This window comes from Acromyrmex echinatior, chromosome 17, assembly GCF_024713525.1.
Source record: "Acromyrmex echinatior isolate Ae372 chromosome 17, ASM2471352v2, whole genome shotgun sequence".
Classification (NCBI taxonomy): domain Eukaryota; kingdom Metazoa; phylum Arthropoda; class Insecta; order Hymenoptera; family Formicidae; genus Acromyrmex; species Acromyrmex echinatior.
The window spans coordinates 1,134,032-1,160,895 of NC_141868.1; the positions used below are offsets into that span (position 1 = coordinate 1,134,032).

At 32.7% G+C, this 26,864-nt stretch overlaps 1 protein-coding gene across 5 annotated transcripts in view; it reads right to left on the reverse strand.

Annotated features, from left to right (window-relative positions):
- LOC105152082 (uncharacterized) overlaps positions 1-26,864 on the reverse strand; it is a 124,040-nt gene that overhangs the window by 45,135 nt on the left and 52,041 nt on the right. For all 5 annotated transcript variants that reach the window (XM_011066147.2, XM_011066144.2, XM_087415227.1 and 2 more), the window contains exon 3: positions 23,767-23,884. In XM_011066147.2, the coding sequence (XP_011064449.1) occupies positions 23,767-23,884 (118 nt within the window). The remainder of the gene's footprint in view (positions 1-23,766; positions 23,885-26,864) is intronic.

Below are 26,864 nucleotides of genomic sequence, written 5' to 3' on the forward strand. Positions count from 1 at the left end.
TTTTAAGATTACATTGTTTTTACATTATTTGTTTATAAATAATTCATAAATTGTGTTATCTTAACACGAAAAATATTAAATATCAATTTAACACAAATCTTTCAACTGTACAATATAATAATATTTGTGTGGCTAGTCGTTTTTTCGTAATGTTTAAAAGTCGTTTGTAATGTTTAAAAAGTTAAGGCTTTCTGCGCTATAAAGACTTTTAAATTGTGAATCTTGTCGCGTAGATATGATTTTGTATGAGAGACTTAAAATTTGTTAAAGATATATAGTAGTTAAGAATGCGATTAAGCTTGAAAGTACGTGAAGAAAAATCGCCGAGACTTTCCAAAATTGCATAACGTCGCGCCGGACTGTCTCGAGGATGAAGTAGACGAAAGTTTCTTTTTGAATAGGCAACATATCTTTTCCACTTCGATTTGATAGCAATCGAGGAAAAACAAACGCTCGCTCAAGAGGATAACAAAAAACGTAACACATTATTACTTTAATATTATTAGGTGTTGGAATTAATTCGTAGCGTTTTACAAGTGATGGGAAGTACTTTCATTAATGTATTTTTTAATGCTCATGTGAAATAAATAACATTCTTTCATTAAAAAACGCTACGAATTAATTCCAACACCTAATACGTTAACAAAAATAGTAATACGTTACTTTTAGAAATTAATAATGAATTACGATAACGAGTTTGTTTCTTATAAAAAGTGCGATAATGCGTTGTTTTTATAAAGCAACGTTTCCAACCCTGAATGTATACAGGATCCCTAAATAATATCTCTAAATTCCCGATGGAATACCAGACATGATACTTTATGCTAAAATAAATAATTTTTTCTTGCTGCTCAATGCCTGTTATTTCTTCACCACAGGATGAATGTGGTACTTATATGTTCAAATACAACATGTGATCTTTACGAAACAACAAAATGCTCGTCTAAGAGGAGAAAGACGTTTACATCAAGGATGTGTTACATCATTGACCACAAGCATCTCCTTGTTCGCTCCGGATCAATTGAGACAATTTGACGAGCGACCGGTCGGCGATACGGCGCCATTGCCCAGTTTCGGAGTGCCTATCCCGGTGCGTAATGCCGCATAACCGTTCTGCATTACATACGGGTGTAGGATCGGTATGCGAGTGCAACCTCCCCGCATCCATGCTTGGGCGCGCGCGCGCGGGCGTAAGCCATCATCCACCCTCCGAGAGGTAGGGACGGCATGTATTTCGCGGGGTGAATAGCCGACGCGGTATGTTCCTGGCTCGACGCCAGGCCGGGGTAACTATCAGCGCTACCACATTAATAGAGTTTTATTGTTATTTACGGCAAGGGTAGGTCGCCCAACCCCCACACGTCCCTTCACACGCCCATACCGCTATAATAACCCGCCGTGAATTAATCACCGTGCGTTCGATTTATTTTATTACACGCTACTTTAAACGCCATTCGTACACCGATTGCTATTTGCAGTTTGTACTCGTCCGTGCGAATAGCGACATGTTCGATTGTCGCGTAAATCGCCACGATTGTGATTCGTAACATAATTCCGCTTCATAGTAGGATATTATTACATGATAAATATCATTGTTTTTTTCATTAATTCTTATGCATGCATATTTATCGTTCTAACATCGATACTTAAATACTTAAATACTTAAATACGTAAAATGCCCTTTTTATTTTTATGTTAAGAATTTTATGTCTTTACTGTTAAATTCATAATGTCAAATTATAGCCAATGTGAATTGTTTTAAATAATGTAGGAGACTTATATTATATAATATATAATATATACGGAATAAAGGAATGGTGACTCACAATGTTCAGGTTTCTGAATATAATCAACGGTTTATTATTACTCGCACTTTACAGTGTTACACTCGTGTCTCTGTCGCCATTTCTCCTCCTGGATTCTCGCATCCCCCTCCCCCCATCTCGCTATATCATATCAGTACGCGGTATTGCTTATCGATATTCGATCTGCCACAATAAGAGTCGCCATTGTTTTTATTCTGTATATTGTTAATTTAACTAAAAAGAACGTAAATTTATTATTTACTAAGAGCATACGTTAATATGAACGTTGCTTAGTTTGAAACTAAGCATAGAAATGAATTAATTTATATTTTGGTACACATGAAAGTTAAAAATAACAAAATATTGTTTAACTTAAAGGTTTAAGTTATGTACCATTGCTTCTTTGATATTTAACAATGTTGGATATTTATTGACAAGGTTTCATGATCCGCATGTGAAACAAAGAAAGATGCGTCGCAATAACACTGTCATAAATTGATAAACATTTAAAAGATTAGGTCTATTTAGAAGCTAGCTATATTTTTCAAATCTTATGATTTTTTTCTTAAGTACTCTCAAATTTCTTAGAGTGAAAATTGGCCTAGTTTTTGAAAGAGAATAAAAATATTAGGAAAACTTGCCCTCAAGAGAGTACAGCACTTGGTACGCAAATTCAACAAATAGTTAATAAAAATTAAACATAAATATATTTAGCTTGCTTCAAAAACTCGAATATTTTGGGCTATTCTCAGCGATATAAGTAATTTAAAAATTGAATTTTTTACATTCCTGCATAAAACAGGCGAAAATTCTCGTTCAAAAATAAATTCAATATGGTTCCATGCCAATGATGATTTCAAAAAAACGTAAGAGACATTGATATAAAATAAAATCAAAAAACCAAAAGAAATTAATAAGTTATCAATCATCATAAAATTTTGATTTATAAAATGTTCATCTTGCTCATCACTTGCACCCAAACTGTTTCGAAAAAAATGGAATTTTTCAGGCAGATTCAAATTCAATGCAATATACAGGGTGGGCCATCTATTGGTACGTTTTTGAATTTCGTCGTATGGCAACACCGAACGAGCTACAGACCCGAAATTTTGACAGTTTATTAGTCATACCGTCCGCGGCACGAAACAACATGTTTTCTCTTGAAGAGCGTTTTGAAATTTTAAAAACTTATTTTCAAAGTCAGTGCTGTGTCGCCGAAACTGTACGAATTTTGAAAAGAAATATGGGTCGTGATAGAGCACCCACCGAAGGAGCTATACGCAAATTGGTGAGGAAAGTTCGTGAGAAAGGGATGTTAGTGGATGACAGAAGTGGTCCCAGAGCTCGGACAGTGCGCACACCCGAGAATATTGAGGCTGTGGCCCAAAGTGTGAGACAATTCCAGCTTTGAAAAACAATATTACGACTGTTTTGAGTGAAATTGGCGCCGAGGTAGTCCAAAATGTCATTAATAATTGGGGTGACCGAATGGCATACTGTAAGGCCAGTAGAGGGAGCCACATGAACGAAATCGTTTTTCATTCTTGACGCGGATACTTTTAGCTTCACAACAAAAAAAAATTAATAAAAAATATCAATGTATGCTCATTTGATCGCATTTTTAAAAACGTACCAATAGATGGCCCACCCTGTATTATAATATATTTAAAAAAAAGTGTTTTCTTTTCTTGCAAAAAATTATTAAAAATTTGTAAAATGTTTAAAAATTTAACTAATATAATTATTATTTACAGTCTTGACCATAAAAAAGTATAAAGTAGCTCCCCCAAATTGAAGTAAACATTTATTCTAACTAAAACTAAATTGGAAACTAGTTTTATTAAAAAATAATATTTCTTTTCACAACAATTTTAATACTTTGTTAGTTTAATTTTGACCTTATTATTGCTTTTTCTAAGAAAATGGTTCTAAGAAAAATCTACAAAAGTTTTATATTCATGGTCAAGCTGTATTTGTGTGTCAATCTTTTCTTATACAGAATAAGCAAAAAGCGTAAAGATCGAATAAAATATCGTGCAATTTCTGAAGAATGAAAAAACATTTCCATTTTTATTTCCTTAATTTTACAGTCAATAGCAAGCTGCTGCAGCTTTCAAATTAGAATCGAATTACGAAACTTTTACTTCGCAAAAGAATCTTTGCAAGAGAAAGAGGAGACAGGCGTGATTGCAAAACAGAGAACGTCTGGATGAGGATATACATTTAAAAGTTCTCGTTATCGCCGCCGTAATTTCGCCGACAAACTCGATCAATTCGTCCGCGTCACGTTCGCGCTAATGTATCTCCGCTCGTCCGCGTTCCAGCTTACAGCATCTTACACTTTAGCGTGAAATTTCAGAAGACGCGACACGGCACGGCACTGTCACACGAGCGTAGCAGCTCCGATTTCGCAGAAGTGCCACTTTGCCTGGTGTCGCGTCTCTCGCATCGCATTGCATCTTCCCCGAAATTATTGACCTCTGGCTCGTGGTGCTTCAACTTTTTACTTAAAGATTGCTTTCGTGGAAACAGCTCGTTTCATGTTTGGAGCCTCGCTTCATAGGACAATAAAATTCTTGTTTCGGTCCATTGTAACATCTTCATTGCATAGTCACTGATAGTGAACGCAACTTAATTCTCAATTACACATAGTTTACGTTGTTGCACAATCTAAATTATAATTTTTATTTTCAACTTCTGAAAATAAATGTAAAGTTAAAAAATTTCATTACCACCATTTTGAAAAATTAAGGACTTGATTTTTAAGAAATTTTATAAATTTGAATAAGTTACTACTTTTTCTTTTATTTTACGAAGTAAAATATACAAGAATCATCATTTGAATATTGGAAAATAAAAATCTTTTACATCAACGTAATTTTTTAACGTTAAATATAACTAATAAGTTTAAGTATTTGTAATACGTCATATCAAAATTATACATAAACAACAAAATAGAATTCATATTCGCCTATATATATTTAACAAATATTTAAATTTTTTATAGTGATATTCACGATATGTTATTACATAAAAAATTCAAAGCAGAGTTTCTAAAAATTGATGGTTTTGAAAAGCATATCTCTTTCAGCATAAAAATAAGCTATACATAATTAACACGTATTTTTTGTTGAGAAACAAAATATTGATCAAAATTTGATATTATTTTTAATATTGTTTTAAAGTCTAAGTTAATGTCAAAATAGATGTATTATGCGAAGTATAATGTTTAAGATCCGATGATTAACTCATCAAAAATATATTTTACAAAATCGCACGGAAGAAATAACATAATGAATTATTTTTGTAATAATCTATTTTATTATTAATTAATTGTTATTTGAAAATTAATTTCAAACTATTAGGGAAAAATTATAAAATCCTTCTGTTTTAATCCTCCAACTGACATATTTATTCCCCACTGTTTGTTACTTAATAAATATAGACATTCGCATGACATCCAGATTCGCGTTATAGTTAAAATAATAAATGCAGTTAGCGATCTCGTGATTGATTAAAGTAAATACGCGCTTTGATCACAGGATGTCTTTCGTCATAGATTGCAAGAAGCCAATTTAGCAGACTCTCATCGTTACAATAAATAATTGCGATGCGTCAAAGTAACGATTTTAGTGCACCAGACTCGTTAACGCACGGATTATGGCCGCGCTTTGAAGCACCTCGGCGCTTTTCCTACAAGAGATATAGAGACTGCTTCTAATTAAACTAAGTCTTTGATCTCCGAAAGCTGGAAGAAGCCGTAACGAATGTCAAGCGTTGGTTCCTCTGTTATTAATTTGAATAAAATTCCGAGTATTCACCTGATGTTAAGCGTATACGTGATACGGAAATGTGAATTGCTGATAATTGCCAAAAATATTGAGAATCGCGTGAGATCCCAAGGGGACCTGTTCAGCATAAGTGACATCGTGATTTAAAAGAAAATCATTAAAATCATTACAAGGATAATTTTTGAAGAGTTATGAAATGAAAATGACAAATATGACATTTCATCAAGTTAAAAATATATTCTTTTTACCGATATTATTTGATTAGTCAATTAATTTTCTGTCAAGTAGTTTTTCTTCTTTTTCCTGGGAAAACTTAATTCTTTGAGTTGCGTCATTTTTAAAGTAAGAAAGTGACACATTTATAAAAACTTTTTACTTGTTTTGATCTGGAGGGAAACTCCCCTTAAATTTTTTAAACACTTTCTGGCAATTCTGAAACACTTTGTCTTATATTAAAATTTGAAATACACGGCACGTAAAATTATAAATAGAATTTTATCCAATAAAGTCTCTCGCATTATGTCTCGACTATAAAGTAGGCTTTATGATTAATATTAAGGTCCTCTCAGCATTTCTTTGCATCTCTTTAAATAAGATGAATATCGGCATCATTAAGGATTGTGCAAATGAAAGAAGGAATACAGTTTGACGAAAAACGAGTATCGCAAAGGGCATCTAAAGGCACGTCGGAAAACAGGGGGACCGGTTACCGTACGAAGATAAATGTTCGTATTCGGAGTAGTTACAACGGGCTCGTTTAATTTAAGCGGCTAAAGACGTCACATATTTGATAAACGAGAATTCCAAACGTTCGGTTGGCGCCATGTAATTCATTCGTGAATTTTCCCCTTATTCGTACGTCGATCATGCCAGTTTTGCGTGTGTGGCTACTCGATGTTATTTCATATATGAAAGGGAATAGTAACGGCAATAACTGCATAAACGGTGAAAGATTAAATTTATTTAATTACTGTGTAAGAATTACTAATTAAGAATACGTAGAATATATTCTTAATACAAATTTTCAATTGAAAAAAATTTATTCTACTTATTGTGAAATATTATTTTACTATAGTGCAATATCATTCAATATAATCACATAACACACAATAGTTTCATTCTCTAGTAATTAATCAAACATTTAAGTTATTGTCGACTATATATTAAACGTATAGTTCCACCTCACCGCAATTTTCATGAATTTTTCCGTTTTTCTCTCTTTTGCCGAGCGGAACGCGGAACAAGAGCAGACGTGCCCCCAACGTTTCCGCTTCTGACGCAAACGGAGAACGCGAACGTGTGCCAGTCGAGCAAGTTACGTCGACGGGAGACAATGACGGGCAAGTAACAATAGGAACGTAGAAAAGGGTGGCAAGATGGCCACCGTGTCCGGAGGGACGGCAGAGGGGGGGGGAGGAGGGAGGAAAGAGAGTGAGAATGAGAAAGACAGAGAACAGTTCTTCATTGCGAAATGGTTACGAAAAGAGAACGTCGCGGGATGCAAAATGAGACAAATGATGAGTCCCGGGCGTAAGGGGATGTGAGGGGATACCACCATTTAACATGTAGCTGAATAGCCATCTGGAAGAATGGCGAACGGCTCTTTGCCAAGATCTCCCTCCCAATTCTCCTGTCCCTCCTCACCCCCGGGATTTCATCCGTCGCGGTACTTCAACGCCTCGATCACTGAATTACTTTCGACTGAAAAAGAACCGAATCAGACGCATTTATCGTGGTAAAATTTCTGTTGAAAAGGTATTCTCTCGAAATTTATGTATATCTATATAAAATCATATCGATAAAGGAAGATTGATAAGAAGATAAAAGATCGGTTTTTAATTTTAAAATTTTCTTGATTATCATTGTATAAATATTTTTTTTTTATTTTAATGATTTTACTGTAATTAATAATGTTTATTTTTAGAAAACTAGATAAAAGAGATTTTATTACATTAGACAGATTATTTAAATAACTTTTTAATTTTATTTTAACAATTTTATGTAAAATTTATAACTAATGATACAAAAGAGATTCTTTTAAATGTACCAACGTGAATCGAGATTATTGTATTTCTTTTAGATGTATTACACACACAATTTAGAAAAAAAAATTTGATTTAAAAATTAAATAATTTTTCTATCTCAAATGAAATATTTTTCTATCTCTTTCCTTAGGATAATATAAAAATAATTAAAACGGTCTCTTTCTTTCTTTTTCCTCTCTCTCTCTCTCTCTCTCTCTCTCTCTCTCTCTCTCTCTCTCTCTCTCTCTCTTTTTCTTAGATAAAATTCTTGAACCTATGAGAATACTTTTTCATCACGAATGGATTAAGTGTTTTTAACTTATAAGGCAACCGTGTTTATGTCACCAAAATGCCATTGCAGTCTCTAATCTATTTCTTCCGCAATATTCTTTGTCACGTTTCTCTTGCGTCTTTTTCTGTACAGCCGGCTAACTCTTTATCTTCTTAACGGGAGTTTATTCTTGCACTAAAACAATAAAACAGCGAAAGGTAGAGGATGGTAAAACAGCAAAGTGGATGAAAGCTACGAAATTTCAAGATTCTACAATCCTTCTGTAGTAGTACAAGTCTTGCGCTGTTTGATTATAATATTTTTGATAGTTATTTTTATCGATTTTATTTTCGTCAATTTATCATAAAATAATTAAAATTCAGAAAGAGTTTATTAGAAACGGAAAAAAAGATAGTTGATCATATGAATACAATGGTAAAAAGAGAGAGCTAGACATAAAAAAAAACAGATAATTTGAATAAGAAAAAGAGAAACATAAAAATATATAATGTTGCCTGAATTCATAACTGTACTGGTCTCCAAGCGCTCCACTCAATATATTTAACATATGAGTGACAATTTGAGATGTCAGGATTCGATTTATTCTACTTTGTCATTTTCGTAAATAAAACAAGTAAATAGAACGAACGTTTCATCGCAGTGTTTTCGAGAAAAGATGAGACGTTCAAAGGAAAAGAGAAAACCGGACGTGCGAGATAAAGGGATTCAGTTTCGACGTATTTTGCCTGTAATCCAAACTATATCCTCCGGCTAGAAAACTTGTCTTCTCGGCTCCGATGGCGACGGTGAGGAGAAAAGAAACAGGGGAGTTTTCCCGGACGAGATTATATCTCTTATACTTTTTTCTTGCCGCATCGGTGATTCTGGCTAAAGGATAAAGGAAGATTTTCGGGCACAAAGATTGGAAATCGCCCTTCTCGTTATTCCCCAAGCTGAATGGCGGCCACGAAGTGGCACGATGTTTTCTCTTCAAGGGTTATTTTGAAGCCCTCGGAAAACCAAGATTTTTAGAGCTTCATAGACTTCTGGATCCAGCTTATCAAGCTTTCGGATCTCACAGTCTTAACAAACTATTGGATCACCTAACTGTAGTCCGCTTCTATATATATATATATATATATATATGTGTGTGTGTGTGTGTGTGCGCGTGTATGTGTGTGTGTGTATTCAGAGGTCTTTTCAGCAAATGTCATTAGAGGATTCTTAAAAAAAAATCGGATTAGTCATATTGTAAACAGCACTTGCACATAGACGATTTATGTGTCATCGACACATTACTAAGATTGACTAAACATTGATTATATTGGGGATATATTGACCAATATTTCCCAATGTAATGTCAATATTGGTTATACAATAAATGCCAATGTGTAGTCAACATTGCATGTCAATCATTACATAATATTGGCTTTGCATTGGGAATAGATTGGGGATGATTATAACATAAATGTACAATTAAGTAACACATTTATCATCGAAGAAATGGTGTAACACATAACGCAGGAGATTCATAGTCTAAAAGTACAAGATTCGAATACCACATATACAAGTAAATTTTCAATCAATTATGTGTAATATTGGCTGTACATTATTTCATAATATTAGCAAAATATTGGAAAATGTACAGCCAATATTAAATATCGAGTAAGAATTGTACACCCAATATTGGTTCAACAATAATATTTTTGAGGCTTCTATGGATGCTTTCTATATAAAGATTATGCATTTCGCGGATTTTCTCCGTGTCCATTCTTGGAATGCCACCGTTTCGTGAACCTTGCAGTCCACTTCATCAGGGCGAGGAGCAGTCTGATACTGGCCAGGTTGCTCTTCACCCTGATGAAGTGGATAGCAAGGTTCACGAAACGTTGGTATTCCAAGAATGAATCTGGACACGGAGAAAACCCTCAAAACGCATAATCTTTATTGGGCAAATATTGACTCTATTGTTGAAACAATATTAATTCAATAATGATTCAACAATAGTGGGCCAATATATTATTGGACAAAAATGGTAAAAAAGATCTCAATTTCGAAATTTTTTGTCGTTCTCAGCATATATTCCACTTCACAGAGATGTATTGATGTGTATATTTTAATTTTGAAAAAGGATTTTCAAATCAGTAAGAGAGAAAAGAAGAATTGTTATACGAAGATTATATAATTTAATCAATAATACAAACGACTTTACGATCCCCTTAAACTCATTAATTTGTGATTTTACTCTAGATATTGTCTTTCTTTTGAAGTTGAATCATCATCCTTGACATAGATACGACGTAAAATGATGTTCATGATCTGCGATGAATTATTGACAGGTTTGCGGTGAATCCGTATTACGAGAAAACCAATTTACGATCAGAACCATTAACCATTAGCGAGGTTTACATTATAATAACTTGATTAGGTATCATTGACATGTACTAACTTTCCGAATTTCTTAAATATGAAAATAACTTATCTCCCAATTCTAATAAAATTATTTTTTATAATGTTTAACTTCTATTACTAAAAAGATTAAAAGATAAAAGAAAAATATTCTATAAGATAAAGCTCTACAAACTAAAATCTAGAATTCGAAAATTTCCAACCTTATTAATTGAAGGAATATAGAGAATTAGATATCCTGTGATTTTGAAAATTGGAAATTTAATTTGATATTTCTATAATCTAACAATCTTATAACAGAAAAAATCGAGATGTTACGATATAAATAAATAGTTTTGAGAAATATTAAAACATAAAAAGATATTAATAGCTGAAGATTTGAGGGATCGATAAGCCGTAGCTTATTTTCCTCCTCTCCATTCTGTCCGGTAAATTATATGGCGTTATTTTCGGGATAAGTTCGATAAAACCCGCACGGGCTCGCGGTGTGAAAAACGGCTTGAAGGAAAAAAATTGTAAAAAATATAGGTCGTGTGCGCGCGCGAAACGATAGCCCGCAGGATTCGAACCGAAATCCCTGATAAATTGTCTAAAGACGCGAGGAAGGAGAAAATAAAGGAGGAGGGGACGAGAGTTGTGCCAACGCGTCTCTGCATTTTACAGGTCGGACATTTTCTTTTGGCCACCCCATCCCTTTAACAGATCCCCGATCTTTTCTCGCGACTCGATAAGATTCGGAGCGTGCCGGCGAAAATGAGAGCCTTAAAGCTCGAATAGTGACATTGCGATCCAATAAATTTCTTGAAATCTTATCTTACAGTCGACTGTTCACAAAGTGGATGATGTGGCGCCGAAATTTTACGCAAGTATCGCAATATACCAATCCTTCCATTGATGTTTAATTTATATATTTTACGGAGAGAGAGAGAGAGAGAGAGAGAGAGAGAGAGAGAGAGGAGGGGGAGAAAGAGAGAAATAATGATATTTATTTCTGATTCGAGATTTAAAAATCTAATAATATATAAGCATTATGAAATGTATTTAGGCCGACAAAAATAAATCTAATTAAATATGGAAATTCCTGTGTAAAAAGTAAATAGTTAATAGTAAATTTTCGATACTGTGCACTAGTTCAATTTTTGAGCCAATCAGCACGCGACCCATATTGCAAGCAATATCCGCCGCGTACGTCTGGTTGAACTTATGCAGAAAAAATTGTGTTTTAGTAAATTTATTATGTTTTAGTAAGTTTATCTTACAAAAATTGGGAAAAGACAAAACATATTTGCAATATATTTAAAGTTTATATTGTTATTTTATTATTATATCATTTCTGAAATACTTAAGAAAATAAAATTCAGTCACAGTGGTTTTTAGTAGCTAATTGAGAATTTGTATACAGTAATTTATTTATTTCAGTATTTTTAAAAATATCTTGAGTAAACCTATATACATAACTTCAATATAAATATCAATAACTCATAGAACATTCAACAATATGTATTGAATGTACACAATATATATAATACAATACGGATTGAATAATACTCACTTTTAATTGGCGTGTAAAAATCACGCCAGAGGATCGTATACGCAATAAGAAAACTAGGTAAATATTCTTAAGTTAAATTACAATTTGAACTCTCTCTTCTGTTGAAGATTTTCTATTAATAATATTTTACATTTTTCGATGATGAAAGTGTTAACGTAAGATAGAAAGAATCGTAAAGTGCTCTGTAAAATAGGATACTCTTGTCAGAGGATGCTAGTGCAACGTGGAGATGCAACTGGTCCGATGCGTATCGGCGCTGAAACGTCTGATTGCATCGCAGACTGATTTCAGGAATGAGACAAGCTCCTCGGCTTGCATTGTATAACCTATGTGGCCTGATTTTATCATCAAATGAAACGCTGACAATTTCGAATCGCGTCACCTGTTGCATCAAAACGACGTGCTTTCTCGAATGCATTATTAGAATTACAATCAGGCCTATCTCGCGAATCTCTGTCTGATTCATCGACTTTCGTACGACTTTATTATCTTCAATTATCCGTAGAAATTCAACGATTTGTATCGTAATCTTTTAGTATCATAATCGTGACTTTTTTTTAAGTCTGTACTGTTCAAGATTTGTAATTCTGCGTCGATTCGATGCGTTGGCTTTTATGCTTTTTCTTCCAATCTCTATTAAAAAAAAAGAAGAACATAAGCGTAAATGCCGATAGACATCAAGCCAATGCCCAGAATTACAAATCTTGAGTCTGCACTGTTCTAAACAAAATATGACATCTTCATATCAGCGATTCAACTGCAACTTTACTTTTTGCGTGCTCATTACTTGTAACAGTTGTAACATGAAGTTACTACTTCTTTGTATGCTATTTTATATTGTCATCCATGTTCTCAATAAAGTTATTATTATTATTATTAAAAAATTTTACAATAAATACGAAACATTCTACAGCGAAATGGTTCGATGTATCAAATACAATAAAAAAAAGTCATTTACACGTTCGTTTAATTCGGTAGTTTTAAATCCGAATAGTGCTTTTTATTATGAAACAGAAATTATTTAAGCCGAAAGTTGCGCGCGGTTTGTCGTGATCCACCTGAGTCCCAGCGCGAAATTAGTTTTGCAACGGAAAGGGGGGAGGGAGGGCTGTCGAGTTATTTATTGCGGGCTTTCGAAAAGGACTGGCGCGGTAACCGCATCGGATGCGCGCGTGTAAAAGGATTAATTTAAATATTTAACAGCTTTCACAGCCTGTCACACAAGAGTATCGTGTGCGTTTGAAAGAAAAATTATTATTTAAAAAAAAACTCCGCATATATGCAACATCCACGAACAGGAATTTAAAACACTCTTCTCCGGATACTGTAGCTATTACGCATTTATCCGAGTAAATTGTCGTTGCGTTCTGATGCATTTCTAACAGTTCGTTACGATGCCGAAGGGAACTTCGATCGAGGAGTAATCGCCAAGGATCGATCCCGTATCCGACGGTACGACACGTGCCTTTTTCAAAATTTGAAATATTTGAGAGAGCGCTATGGAATTAATTTCAACTGGGCGCTCTGCGCCCGCGATCACCCTCTGCCTTCCCCTTCATCCATCCTCTACACCTTTTTCCAGACGACGAACTGCCACTCTTTTTCCTCTTTTCGTTTCACGTCAGATGACAGCCAATTTTTATCCCGCTGATAGCATTTGCAATTCCGATGTACGTGCGAGCGTTCCGCGTGAATCGAGAAAAGCGTACTGCAAGAGGCGCCTTTAACTGCGTCCTCGCAGTACGCTTTTCTCGGTTTTCGAGAGAACATGCCGGTACTGATCGATCTCGAACTCAAACTTGAAACCGAGTTAAACTTTTTATTGTCAGTAAATCTAAGAAGCTAAACTTTCAAACTTGTAGTATCAATATTTTAACCAAACTATAAACCGAACTCAATTGTCTCGCAAGAAGAACATATCGCTATCTCTACTTCCAAAGTGATGTAACTTGAAAAATTAAGTTTCCCAGAAAAAAGGAAAAATATAATATTTTTCAAGACGCACTTGACAAAAAAATTTTAATTAATTAAAAAATATGACAAAAAATATATTATTAATGATCAAATGTTATTTTTGTTCAATAGTCCTTTTAAGAAAACCACACTATTTTACTTGTAACAACTTTGACAATTTTTTTTAAGAACCACTTGTTTAAGTTGTGACGATTTTAATATTTTTTAATGAACTTTTATTAATTTGGAATGTTTTATTAAGCTAATTTACTTTTATGATCATTGATAAGACAATATTTACTTAACTCCTTTATGTAATGGAGAATCACGTTATTAAGTTACTTTCTGTCATTTTTGAAGTAAGAGAATGATTTAATACTTCCTACATAATGATAATTATGTTAATAAAAAAATACACAAGGTTGAAAATAATTGTTTTCTGTACCTTTAAGCGTTGAATATGATTTTATTTATAAAATTTTTCTATAACATTTACAATTTTAAAAAATTTGCGGTTAAAGTTGCAAAAAAAGGTTATGTTGATTTAAAAAATATTACGATTAATACATGTAAGAGTTTATCAGTATCATAATATTAAAGTCGCAACTTTAATAAAACAGACTTTATATCAATTATATTATAAATATACTTTTAACTATAATCATCACAATAAATTCTTTTTGAGGAACTGAAAGTCCTAACGAGATATTTAATTTTTATTGCAATGAAACTTCTTCAACATCATTCACGTCTCCTAGTTGCCAACGTACACCAAAATAATTCTTTTTTGTAACTTGAACCGCAAATTTCTCCAAACTGTAAACTGATAGAGCAACTTGATAAACGAGATCATATTCAGCACTCAAAAAACTACAGGAAACTGTTATCCTTATTTTTGTGTTTGAAAAGAGCCATTTGTTTGTTAAACAATGTAATTTATTATTTCAAGTAATGAAGCTTTAAAAGACAAATTTCAAATTAATTTGAGATAAGTTGTTAGGAGAAAGATTATGTCACAAATATACATATTTATATACTGTTCTTTATTAAAGGAGGATGGGTGAAGTTACCGGTTATTTTTTTTATGTATATTTTTCTCTTTTGATGTGCTGAATCATTTGCAAATATTTATTTCAAACTGATCTGATAGGAGTGTGTTGAAAATTGTAAAAGTAGAACAATTTCGAAATCTGATATTTGATCGTAATTTTCAACATTTTCCCATTAGTTTAACTTAAAATTAACGTTTGCAAATGATCTAGCACATTAAGGAAAATAAAAATACGTATAAAAAAGATTTTATTACTTAGACTAAAATTGCCTATTTTACTTCATATCTTGGATAAAATAGGTCAATATTGACAGAAGCAGTGAAAGATAGTAGGATATTTCTTATGGGCAGGCTTTCACAAATACATAAATGGAACGCAATGTCAATACTTGTCTCTTATACCAACAAGCTTCAGTTTCCTTCATTTTAGAACATCAACGTGCGTGATAATGATATCGTTGCGAATTATGAACGATAGCGCGGAAGAAACGATGGGAGAATTCATAGACCGGAAAAGGTCAGCGAAGGACCAAGCTAAATCATGTATCACTAATAGCGAATAAATGTAGCGTGAGCGAAACAAGGGTGATTTGCATCGATTTGCGTCTTGACTAAAATTATCTTATACGTTATAGAAAGCGCATTATAGAAAGCACAAGTATCCACATTTAATCGTGTGAACCGATCAATCCATTGAAACGTTATATATGTACAAAATTGAACTAAAATTTAATTTGATTTGTAAAACCTTAATAATCAAGAACCACATAATAATTATGATATATTTTTAATAAAATTAAATTCATTCAGAAAAAATATTTAAAAAATGTACACTTTGCTTAAAATTTCTGAGAAAAAGTTAATTATTTTTAGAATATAAAATATATTGAATTTAGATATAAAATATATTGAAAACTATCTTCTTATTTAAAAGAAATTACGTTATATTTATTCTTATATTTATTAATCTTATTAATTTAATGATTTTTCATATCTGTAAACATAGCTTATTTCTTTTTTTATCATTATAATTAATTTCCAAATATTATATGTGATTATTTAGTTCTTTATATTTTACACAAATCTGTTTTATGTATTGCTGATGTTGTTTTATTGAAACATATTGTCATATTAATTCATTTTACAATAATTTTTATTGTGCATTTTCTCTTATCAATCTGAAGTATTATTGGTGAATGAACAGGTACTTTAAATAAAAATTTTAAAACGTTAAATAATTATTACTTAATATTATTAATATCATAAGAAGAAAAGGATACTGTTTAAATATTCTTCAGAACTCGATATATATTGCTACGAGGAAATTCCTTTCTAGTACTTATAAAGGATATAAAAATAATAAAACATAAATTTAATTATACCGAAAAATGTGAAGATTTCCGAATATTCCAACTTCATCGAAGGTACACAGCTTCTACATGTATAACACGATATATATTGTAAACTGCTGGAAGGCACGAAGAGGAATATTTCCTTGAAATCTACGTATAATTGCTAATAACAAATATTGACGATCTCTCTCACATTTTGTAAATAAATTCGAGTTAACAGTTCGCCAATATCTACCAAGCATATCATTTTTATTATTGGAAAAATCTCGCAGATATTAATCACAATAAAAAGTAAAATCAAATAGAAGGATAAAAAGAATCCATAACAAATAAATTTATTTTCTATTTATTTGTACAAATCAGAAAAATTATAGTATTTGGAGTTGAAATTAAAAGTTATTGATACGTACTTATTAGCTCTGAATGAATCATCTGCGTAATGTGTATTTATTATTTATCTGAATTATAAATTTTACTAATTAATATTTAAAGCTAAAATATAAATTCTAAATAATACATAGAAAAAGAAAGATTTTTTTTTAAAATGAAGAATTTTTGGAGTAAATTCTTGTAAGTATTAAATAATTTGTTAAAAGTTAATTCAAAATATTGGGTCGGGAATAAAGTTTCTTCATATTTAAAAAAATTTGTTTGCAAAATTTTTTCATTTGTTGCGTAATTTTCGTTACAATTACATCATTCATTAGAGCAAAGTTTCAGTTTTAAAAATCTGTTTTTTAAATTGCGATGATGATTTTTATCGGAGTTATGAGCAATCAAAGTGAGAATGCTCCTTTGCTTAACTCGCGAATAACTCAGGACTAAAAAATTATAGGAACATTTTTAAAAAATAATTTTGTAGGCAAAGCTTTTACGATACGTAGTCGAAAATTTTTGTAAATTTTTTTTTGAGCACGTGAGAAACCCCCAAAGTGAAAAAAAAATTTTTCGTCTTTTTCAGCTCGTAGTTTTTTAAATTTAAAAATTACAGAAACTCAAAAAATATAGTAATCTTTTGAAAGTAGAGATTTCAAACTTTAAAACCCTTTTTTTAAATTAAAATTTCGTTCATTTTTGACGAAGATATTGCATATACAATTTTAAATTAAAAATACGAAGAAACTTTTTCCCCGACCCAATATTTATCTCTTTGTTTATATTTAAAACCAATTTTAAACATGTATATACATATTTATTATTTATACACACACAACATGCAAAAATTATTCCATTCTAGTTTAAAATCTCTTTCTTCGATTTATTTTTCAAAATCATATATGATCCAATTATAATCTTATTATTCGATCTTATTATTCAAACATAGATTTTAATTATCGATTCGAATGAAGTATTCTGGTCAAGGCTTGACGACGAAAAACACGTGCGGTGAACATTTTCCCTGATCTAATTTCGAAGGAAGCCACTTAATTTAAATGTCTAGCCTTCGTCCGACTCTCGTCCTTTATCGTTCCTTCGGGGATGGAATGAATTGCTACTTGAGGAATTAGAATTATACGTTTCCGGAAACAGTACTCAGCTGAAATTTCTATTCTTCCTTATTTTTTATCATTGCCATTGTTAAACAAAGAGAAAGTCATTGTAGCCGAGAAAATTCAAGGAAAGATTCCAATTTTTTGTACAACATGAAAATGTAAATATGTACATTTTGCCTCTACATTAACTTGTGCAGTTATTTTTAGTTAGAATCTATTTATAAAATTAGTTTATAAAACTTTTATGATTCTTCTTTCATCTTGAATTATTAATTTGAAGCAGAAATTAAAGGACCGTTGCCATTTAATTTCAAAATAAAGGAGCACATAATCTTCGTGAATCATTATCGTCCGTTCCATACTTAACCTCGCAAACACAATAGATTAGCAAGCCTTAAGGGACCAATCATAATCAAGCATTCTTCTCATACTGCGATTGATCGATTTCTTAAAGCTTTCTTATTATACCTATTGTGTTTATGCACTAAAACTAAACTTTTAAGCTAATCTTCAGACACACACAATCAGCCTGTCGATTTCTAGTTATCGACGTTCTGTGTCCGCGACACAGCAATCGGCAGTTTTTCAGCACGACGATTTGGCACGGCGACAGCGACTGTTCCAAGGGGAAGTTTTGTGGCTGGAATGAATGAGTTTACGCGGAGTTCCGGTGGCTTTGACGGAGCTTCGCGGCCGAAACTTGGCGCTCAGAACTATCAAAGAGCGAATGAGAAGTCCACAGTAATCAGTTGCTCCACAGCCCGTACTAATGTGATTGTCGTTTGAAATGGCCGCTCCCGGTGGTGAAATCTCCCCAATTCGGCAAACTCCCGACGTTTACTCGACGCTTGAACTCATGTAGGGCGAACCCGCGAGATTATTTTCTGCGAGACAGTTGTACGGCATTCCGCTCGTCGTCCGCTCTATAAAAATCTCCGGAGACGCCCAACAATATTTCCCACGGGATTCTTCGAGAATATAAGAATCTCCAGCTGTGCCAGAATGCTCAAGAAACAGAGAAGATTCGATCGTTTCTTCTTTCGAAAATTATTTGAATTTTTCATAAGCCTCTTAAATTCTTTCTGAAAATTCTTTAAGACATCTAAACTTTTCGAAGCGTTCTCAAAGATCTGTAAAACTGTCTGAAAGACAATATAAGATTTGCGGAATTCTTTGGTTTATTGAAGATATTGAAATCCTTTTTTCAATTCCTTTTTTTTAAAAGATTGCCAAAAATATGAGAAGAAATATTTATAGAATGCCGTTCTTTTTCATGATTAGAAAATTCTATGAATTTATTTCTACAGAGTAAGTCAACAAAAACTTTTTACTCCGTTTTCTAATTTGTTTGAAATATACTGAAAAATACGTCAACTTTGTTTTCAAAAGGAATATATAACTGTGATAGATCAAACTGTATGGTTTTATTCTCTTGATTAGAATATCTATCAAAAAATTTTGAATGATAACATTTAAGTGTCACATTATTTTAATTCTGCATCAAATTACAAATTGAAGACTGAAAATTGTGAATTGAAGATTAGAAGTTGATAAGATAATTTGAATTTTAATCGTTCTGACTGATCGAATTCGCAATTCTCAATTTTTAATAGTTTGGCATAGTTTGATATAGTTTGGCATAACCTCAAAAAGTCTTTTAATTCTCTTTACAAAATGTGTTTTGTTCTTAAAATTTAGATGAATGTTTTTTTGAGAAATCATGTTTGAAAGTTTTTAGGTAGTAAAAGCTGAAAATTCGCAATTTACAGAAAAATTTATTTCGCTAAATGTTTAAAATGTTTTCCACCAACCTCCATGTAATAATAAAAATTCAGCTTAAAGTTGTTGCGGACATTTCCAGCGTAATTCCATGGCACTCTATCTTTTGACATAGATTTTGTATGTGTTCAGCGACACAAATTTTATTTTTCAAATAGGTATTCTCAAAGAAAAAAAATTAATAGAGAAAAATCAGACGACTTTGTAAGCCGCTCAACTAAATCTTCTTCAGCAAATAGTAAATAAGTGTCATAGAATAACACTAGAAATATTTCCAATATGTGCAATAAATTTAAATTCAGATTTATTTATATAACTTTGTAGAAGATAATTTGACCTTTCATAAAAATAAATTTCGAACATTTATTAAAACATATTTTTCCGTAAGTTACTAATTTTTATTTTATAACGTCTATGCTTATAACATTCAAATATATGATTTCTGAAAAAAATATTCACCTAATTAAAGAAACAAAATAATAGTTATATAAAGAATGATAAAACTTTTAAAATGATGTGTTATTTGACTCCAATTGTCATTTAAAGTTTTTTAAAGATCTATCCTGATCACACAAGTGAATAAAGTAGTGTGATTGAATTTATCATAATTATACATTCTCTTTTAAAATTGACGTGTTTTAATATATTTCGCACAAATATACAATCGATTATAAAAAAAAAACAGCAGAAAGTTTTCATTAACTCCGTACAGCAAATTGAAGATAATAGTAACAATAAAATATTGATATTTTATAATGTCTCAAATAAATTTGGCACTTGCGACATTAACTATTCCGTGAAAATTATCTACTATCTAAAATTAAAGCAAACCAAGAGACCTTTTCCTTCTCTCTGTAATAATTAGTCTTCATGAAGCGGAGGATACCATTTCCCCTGGTGGTCCTTCAATTACCAGCCGCATCGCGCCGATTAATTTAGCCCTTGGCGTTCAGGAATGTTCGCGTAAACATCGGCTGGGCTCGCACATACACACAGAAGACATGTCGTTGCCGACTAAGGAGAATTTTCGTTAATCAAGCCACATCAATGGCTGTCCTGGCCACAACGTTATCGATAGAGTCTCAATAACTAAATTATTGTTGCTCTATCTACGCGATGCACGGATGAGGAAACATAGGTAGAAGCAAAAGAGAGAACCAGAGAGAGAGAGAGAGAGAGAGAGAGAGAGAGGAGTGGAAGGAAAAGGAGGAAGGAAAATGGAGGGAGAAAGACAGAGATCATTCGAAGCCTTGGCACGTCATACAGGACACGTTCCTTTGTGCCAGGGCGAACCGTGCATGAGTGTGTACGACCCGATACTGCTTCAGATACTACTACCTCTTCTCTGTAATACTCGTCGCTACGATGGCGGAATATCGAAGATCGACTAAAGTGTCTTCGTGTTTTGTAGCTTTACCTTGGATCTAAAATGTCATTTTCAAGCGAAATTGGGAGTCTTATTAAACCACGATCTAACATAAATTGAATACGATCTAGACTGACGCTCTATCAAACTATTAATAGGATCTAATAAAAAAAAGAGATGTATATACACTCTTTGCTTCAATGAAAACTTCTTGACTCGAAATGATATCTATAGTAATTAATTCTTCTGATATAATTTTAATTTTAGATTACTATAAAGCGTAAGTCTTTTTACTACTTTAGACTTTCAAAAAATTCAGGATTACTTTCAACATCTCTATTACGAAATATTTTCTTAACTTAAATGTTAAAATCTTCATTTAATAAAAATTTAAATTTAATCCATAATGGCAGTAAATAAAATGTCGCTTATGCCAAAAAGGACTCAGATTGCGGATGACTTTCATTAAACTTATCTTTTACATATTTAAATTTTCTTCATGCCATGCTGTACCTTCAGAAATCCTTAGATCTAAAGTATGAAGAATATGATGTGAGTGATTAAATTTACGCTGTTCTTAAACAGAACAACAAATTGAGTAACATTCAGAGATCGATTCTTGCGAGTTCTGGCGCAGAAGTAACCGAATCATTCTAATTTATGTGAGATCGTCTAACTTTGTATCTTATTTGAGTCATATTAAAACGCAGACGTTTTTTTTTTTAAGTAAAAACCTCGGTTAATGTTCGATCTGACAAAAATGTTAATTCAATTTTTGATTTTACGCGCGTTCAAATGTTGATCGTCGTACATATTTCCAGAAATCTCGAACGACATCTTGAACCTTTGTAAGTTATTACTAATCTTTGTAGGTGTCTCTACGAATTCCCGCGAATCCATGAAATACCTCGAGAATTTCCAAAACTCACCACCGAAATAGCGCAATCGCCCTTTGATTAAATGTGCATCCTTGCGGTCGACTGAATTCCTGTTTAAATAATTTAGGTAGCACAGAGGTTCGTACGTTCTGAATTACTTGACCAGTCAATATGATTTTTCTAGTTCGCGCTGCATCCAGTGCTTGTTTGCCAATTTTATCCATTGCTCTATTCTCTACCTTCATTCTTCCCGCTGGGCCCTTCTTTTGCTATGTAATCAGTATTTCAAAATTGATACTCAAAGTTAATGGCAAATATTTGCAAATTGTACCAGTTGTTCCCAGATTTTGTTAAAAATAGTTATAACATAATGATAACATTAATGTAATAAAAATAATAATATAATGATGTTTTGCATTGCTTACACGATATGTACATAAAATATTTAAGTCATCTCTACACTATAGGATTTAAGATAAATCAAACCGAAGGATCGTGTACATTTAAATCTTTAAAATTGAAACTCTCTCTTGAACGTTTGAAGATAAACAATCTTTTTTCCATGAGAGAAGTCAGACTGTTGATCGCGAGATGAAAGCACATTCGTTTATCGACTTCTGACACACGTGGATCGTATATAATTGTAATGTACTAAATAAAGACGTTACATTGGTTAACCACGACTCTTTAATGCCATCCAAGTCCATGATTAACACGGAGTCAAACTTAACCGCCACAATACCGAAGTTATTTGCAATACGAATTAATATAAAGGTTAGGTTATATACAGTATCTCTGTAGATACACACGATACATGAAAGCAATATTTCAACAGGAAGGAATGTTTACCTGCATTCAAAATTTTTGCTAAAGTATCTACAAATGTCCTATTTTGCAATTAATTATTAAGATAGCAAGATGCTTAAAATATTTAATATTGCAGTGCAAAAGGGGCTAATGTTCTGTACGATGTGCTCAAGTTTAAGAAAAATAAAACTTCATGCGCAATAAAAACAACTAACAACATTCTATCAGTCCTAAATTTTTAAAAACATCTTTCAGATGCAACGCTATTAAAGCAAGGAATAATAAGTATTTTATCTGTTATACTTAATATTACTTCTCTCGTTTAATTTTAAGCATAAATCATATCTTTTCTTTTGTATTTTTGTAAATATTTGTATTTTTATCTTTGTAATTTCAGATTTATTTTATTTTAAATCATGTTTATTTAACCTTATTTTATTATATAAATTTTGTTTGTCATCATCTCTATCTTATTTTTTATTATAATTGAATTTTCTTTTTGTTTTTCTATCCCGTATATTATACAATACTTTACATGCACCGACATTCAGTTTCCTACTTATACTGACTTTTGCTTGTTATAAATGTAATAATAATTTTAACGCTTGAAGAGATATCCTACAGCACTCAAATAAATACTATTTCTATTTATTTTTCCTCTTTTCTTCTTCTTCTTCTTCTCTCTCTCTCTCTCTCTCTCTCTTCTTCTCTTTTCTTTCTTTTAGTTTTATCTTCTCTTATTCTTATTTCTTTAAAAAAAAAATCCTGTTCTATTATTAATAAGTCAATTTTATTTTACGCCCCATTACTCTGTCTCGACGTCGCGGATTTCAGACGCGGAATTTTCTGATTGACTGTGATTCGATCGCGCGTTCGATTACCGAACGTAATTAGTTTGCGCTGTAAGCAAAATAGGACGCTGCCGCCTCCGTTGCACTGAAACGAGTTCGCCCTTTACGCCGGACCACCCTTCCGTGTTTGCGACGCAAATTTTCCCTGTGCGTGCAAAAGGCAGCTACCGCATCGCTAATTAGGAGATTCGCTTGCTGTTCGGGCGGCACTCCATTCCGGTGGGAAAAGAGGAGGAGTGGGAAGGTTACCGACCCAGGATAATTAAATTCAGACCCTTTAAGAAGCCGTCTTGACAGCTTGCAGGGCGCATTCGCCTCCCTTTTAATAGTGAGTTAACAATGGCGTGATTATAAGAATGAACAGGGCAAGCAGAGCAGTCTTACCGTATTTTTGAGACGACCGTGGGCGTGAATTCTAATTGAGGGAAACCCAACTCCTTCGGCTTCACGTCTTCCAGGCTACTGTACCTCACGTAACTACAAGGCGGCGGTAATGGAAAGGCTGTAACAGAGGATATAAGATATTAAGTAGACAACTCGATAAGAAAAACATCGGAATTTATTTTATTACGAGAATAATTAATTTTAATAAAGAAAGAGAAAAATAAAGAAAAGTCCTGCATTAATAGTTTAGAAGTTGTTGCTTTGGTTTTAGAAAATTGATAACTACTACAAATATATATACAAATTGTTAAAAAAAAAGAAAATGGAATTTATGAGTTAATATTATAAAAAATATTTGTATATTTATTTTATATAAATATATACTGTACCATATAAATTTTTTTATTTAAAAAAATATATATTTTATATTAATACTACAATTATAATTTATTATATTTTATGTGCATTTATTAAATAAATCAATATATATTTAATAGCAATCACATATATTTAATATCAAATATAAAAAAATACAATATTGTAAACAATCAATTTTTTGCACAAGAGAATTGTCATCATTAAATTTATTGCTATCAAGAACATGTGTCTTCAATGATTCATCGCATTAACTTTTTCTTTTAAGTATCTTTCGAGAAAATAAGTCAAACTTTATTAAAAATTGAAGAAACTCTCTCTCTCTCTCTCTCTCTCTCTCTCTCTCTCTCTCTCTCTTTCTCTCTCTCACCATATTTATTACATAAATTAATAGTAATGCGGTGGTGTGTATTGATATAATCGATTATTGATTAAAAATATAATTTTTATTAAATAACGGCAAATAATAAATCTGTTTTAAATATTACTTTTTAAATCTTATTTAATTAATTAACACTTGTTCATTAATCATTAATTTTATAATAATTTATTCAAACTTCGTATCTCTTTTAATGAGATTTTTATTTAAGTAATTCGGTAAATGAATTGTCTAATCTCCGGTACGCTAACGTAAGAAAGAATCGCAACTGCAGCAGCGGGAAAAGTGCGGCGCGGGCGCACTTCTCGGTACATAACTTCAACCTGATCGGGCCATTTATGCGCGAGATTTTCGCTTGCCCGAGTTGCAAAAAAAAATCCTATCTCGACCGTCGCGAAAAATTCACAGACGCACGTACCCTATTTCTACAAAACGTGTCTTTTTTCTCCTGTCGGTGTTCATTCTCGCTTCATTAACTGCGAATCAGCGACGTACCTACATTTTAAGAAAAAGAAAAGAATCCTACTTCTCCTCCCCCAACCCCTCGTTTTCCGCTGGAGGATGTCGGGTTATCAGGAGAAAGAAGAGAGAGAGAGAGAGAGAGAGAGAGAGAGAGAGAAGGGAGATGATAGTCTGCTCAAGGGGGGGAGATAGATTGTAAAATCGATGGGTCTCCTTGGAGCTCGCCAACTTTGTCCAAATCTTCTTATTGCAAAAAAATCGTCCGTTAATTTTCTCCGCTGATTAACCCTTTCAGCTTTACATCCGTGAAATTAAATTGCTTGAGAATGGCGTTATGAAATTTATTTCCTAATTTGTTCAGAATGAAATGAGCCGTAATTTGAAGACAGAAGTGTTGGGGATATTTTCCTCAATACTTATCCACAATATCGTATTTCCGAGTGGAGCTTCTCTCGGACGTTCGAAAAGTTAGGAGACAATTCCCAGTCAAAAATAATAATGAAATCGACGTCGATTCGATGTCGATTCCATTATCATTTCTGACTGGGAATCAGCAGAAAAAGAAATAAAAGAAACGCTAATCAAACAATAATTTTGATTTTTTCAAATATGGTGGGTAACTTTTGCGAGAATAAACAAGATCATTGAATTTCAACAGAATTGTTTGTTTTACGCTTAATGAACGCGGCCACTTTTCGAAAAGTTGGAAAACGATTGAAGGGAATAGGAGAAAAGAGAGGAAGTGGTGAGAGGGAGAGGAGAGAAGAGCGGTAAACCGCCGAGGTACTCCAATCAGCTTCCCAACTTTAACCGCGCTTCTGCCTTCCGGCTGGTAACTCCCGCTAATGAAAGCCGCGTGCAAACTCGCGCAAGAAACCGCCGTTCATGTTGGACTTCAGTTCGCGTATGAAAATAGCGACAAATGATAAAGTTTGCGGTGATATACGTTTCGATAATTGAAGCATCTCTTTTTCGCTTCGAAGATTACGGTAAATAAATTTGCTCATTAGCGTTATTATACGATATATATCATCTATTAAAGCTCCATAGAATTGTATGGCCACCTAGAACGATCAATGAACGTAATAAGTCAACCGGCTTTTCTTTCACAGCCGTCACTCGTTGTTTACGGGGAGATTTAACTCTGACGATGGAGAGATGGCAGGCTTAGTTATGGGTTAGAGCAGTCCTTCCGAGGGATGCATGGAATAATTTCAATTTATCCGCCTTTTCTCTTCAGCGCGATGATACCGAGCGTCGCTTGGCAAGACATTTATTGCTGCGATGAGGCATCGTCCGGGATTATTATGCGCTCGGGATGCATTCTTATGCGACGACGCTTAATCGTCGCTGTTCAACACTCTTGTCCTCCCAACCGGCCTGCCATTAATCCTCGGGAGTCTCTCGTTGAAATCGCGACGGCCAAATCGCCGTAGTAAAATTAAAAGACGAAATGCGCTCCGGCACCCATAACAAGCCCCCTTAAGAGAGAAACGCGGAATAGTATTTGTCTAAACAATAAGAGCGAAGTGTGCATTGAGAATTATCCTCTGATATATTTGCATTATAGTGAAATAAAGAAAATTTATTATGTTAATATATGTATATTTAAATTATATGTTATATTTTTCTACAACATATGCCATCAAAAGAACGATTTTGATAAAGTACTTAAAAATTTAGTTAGATATAGGTTCGAAAATAATTAAAAAATAGTGTCGAATCGTCGAAATAATTATGCGAAAAATAATTATGTAGAAATCTGAAATAGCATTGTTGCAAAAAGTTTTGATATTCTGGCAATCAATTTGAACGTCCTATATAATTATTTGGATAATTAAAAATTTTTTAAATTTAGCTAGATATAAATTTAAAAATAATT